Raw genomic sequence first — 2,267 nt, forward strand, 5'->3', positions numbered from 1 at the left:
AACCATAGAAATGCTAATGAAATCTCATTTTCGGTGACTTCCGCTCCTTTTTATTTTATTTTTAGGCCCGATCGGCGTCTCTCCTAATTAAATCAGCGATACTTTTGTCGAAGTATTTTTATTTGCAGCCCCATCTTCCCTGTAGCCCTCCGCACGGGTGGAGGGAAGAGGGGGGGGAGTCAGGAAGCAAACGTATTTTGGCTTGTATCCTTAAGTAAGTCTTGTAAAACTGTCCGAGCCGCTGAATTTAGCTCGGGTCTTCTCCCTCCCCGGGCTCGCCCGGCCGCCGCCCCCGCCGGAGCGCAGCGCGGGTCTGGCAGGAGGCGAGTTAAAAGTAACAAAGGCTGGCCCGAATTTATCCGACACGTAACAAACCCTGCCGTCCGTCTTTCCCTTCTTCATCTTTTTGGGGTGCTTGTGTATCCCCAAGGTGGGGTGAGCGGGGCAGAGGTTGTCCTGGGAGGAGGCAGGCGGGGACGGAGAGGGGAGCGGCCCTCCTTCACCCTCTCTGAATTTCACAGGTGAGAAGCCTTTCAAGTGCGAGTTTGAGGGCTGCGACAGGCGCTTCGCCAACAGCAGCGACAGGAAGAAACACATGCACGTCCACACCTCGGACAAGCCCTACATCTGCAAGGTGTGCGACAAATCCTACACCCACCCCAGCTCACTTAGGAAACACATGAAGGTAATCACCCCTGCGCCCCAGCCCTTTCCTCCCTGAGCAGGGATGCTCAGTTGCTGGCGTGCTCAGGGCTCGTTTCCCCAGGGCAGGGCAGAGCTGAGCGGTGGCTGCTGCAGAGCTCCACGCTGCCGGTGTGGCCTGAGCGGTCCCCGGTGTCTAGGCCGTGGCTGGAGCACAGCCAGGGGAAATGGCGTAGTTTCTTTTTGTGCTCCCACCCGTGCAAGTGCTGCCTGGTTTCCAGAGCGTGGCTCGGTGCTGGAGGGCTGTGCGAATACAACCTGGCCTGTGGCTGCAGCCCCCCACGCCGGGACGCTGCAGCGAAGTGACCGGGAGTTGAGGCAGGCGTTTGCTGCCGGTTGCTCGGGGTGGCCGGGCAGAGCCCACGCCACTGGACCCCGGTGTCCCTCCTGCATGGGGGAGCATCCCAACCCGGCTCAGCGGGGTGGTGGGGACCCCGAGCTCGCTCCCATCTCTGCCTCTTGGTTTTAGGTGCACGAATCCCAGGGGTCGGACTCTTCCCCTGCAGCCAGTTCAGGATACGAGTCCTCCACCCCCCCTGCGGTGGGCTCCGCCGGCAGTAAGGACTCCACTAAAACGCCGCCGGCCGCCCTCCAGAGTAACCCCGGCCACAACCCTGGACTGCCCCCCAATTTTAATGAGTGGTATGTGTGAAGGCAGCTGCTGCCCAGCCAGAGACTGGACCAAATGCGTTGGGAACAAGGAAAAAAAAGGACAAACCAAGCCAACTGCAGCTCGCTCCCACGGAAATGGAGTTTCCAACACCGACGACCGCATAGGGCTAGGGCTACCCCTAGTTAACTTCCAGGATCTTGAGGGGGGGGGGGGATGTCTTTTATTATTATATTATAATTATTACTATTTTTTGCAAGCCCAGACGCTGGACTAGCCATGTCCTTTTCTCAGGATTGGATTTCTTTTTTTTTTTGTTGTCATTTTCTGCAGTCGCAGTCGTTTCGATATTTTTTTTCCCCCCCTCCCTGCCCCAGTCCCTCTTCCGCCGATTCCCCACTTTTTTTATTTTTCATTTGTTTTGGTTTTCCTTCTTTCGGTGGGATGTTGACATGAGGATGAAAATTCTCCTTCGCCTTAGTGGTGATTGTTTAAACTTACAGTCTTAAACCGTGCCAAAGTCCTGTTATGTCTTGAACTTTCTAGCTCTCCTGCTGCTCCTTTCTCTGCTCTCCTCCTCTTTCTCCTCTCTCTCCAAGCATTACACTTGTGAATGTATTCTCGTCTGATGGGGTCGGTCAGTATTTTTCAGGATGAGGATGTGGTGTTTATTCTACCCAGATTGTGACGTTTAGTATAACAGTTGCCTTTTTGTAATAACTTTTTTTTGTAAATACATATCCATGATGCCATATTTATCGTTCGTAATTTAATTATTGATACAAAGTGCCGGGAACTGAAGAGTATTTATGGGGGAGAAAAAATTGTTTTCTAACAAAAAAAAAATACAAACAACAAAAAAAAATCCAACTCTGTACAGCTTTTGGTTATAACTGCTTCAGAATTAAAAGTTTATTGTTTTGGAAAGAGCCGTTTTTTACCTCCTCCGGGGGAC

General features: G+C 52.4%; 1 protein-coding gene across 1 annotated transcript in view; it reads left to right on the plus strand.

Moving 5' to 3' along the window:
• LOC103923422 (zinc finger protein ZIC 3-like) overlaps window positions 1–1,710 on the plus strand; it is a 17,149-nt gene extending 15,439 nt beyond the window's left edge. The window contains exons 2-3 of the mRNA XM_009331767.1: window positions 522–685; window positions 1,172–1,710. Of these exons, the coding sequence (XP_009330042.1) occupies window positions 522–685; window positions 1,172–1,354 (347 nt within the window). The 3' untranslated portion in view covers window positions 1,355–1,710. The remainder of the gene's footprint in view (window positions 1–521; window positions 686–1,171) is intronic.
• The last annotated feature ends 557 nt before the right edge of the window (window positions 1,711–2,267 follow it).

The sequence above is a fragment of the Pygoscelis adeliae genome, unplaced genomic scaffold (genome assembly GCF_000699105.1).
Source record: "Pygoscelis adeliae isolate BGI_AS28 unplaced genomic scaffold, ASM69910v1 Scaffold79, whole genome shotgun sequence".
NCBI classification, from domain to species: Eukaryota; Metazoa; Chordata; class Aves; order Sphenisciformes; family Spheniscidae; genus Pygoscelis; species Pygoscelis adeliae.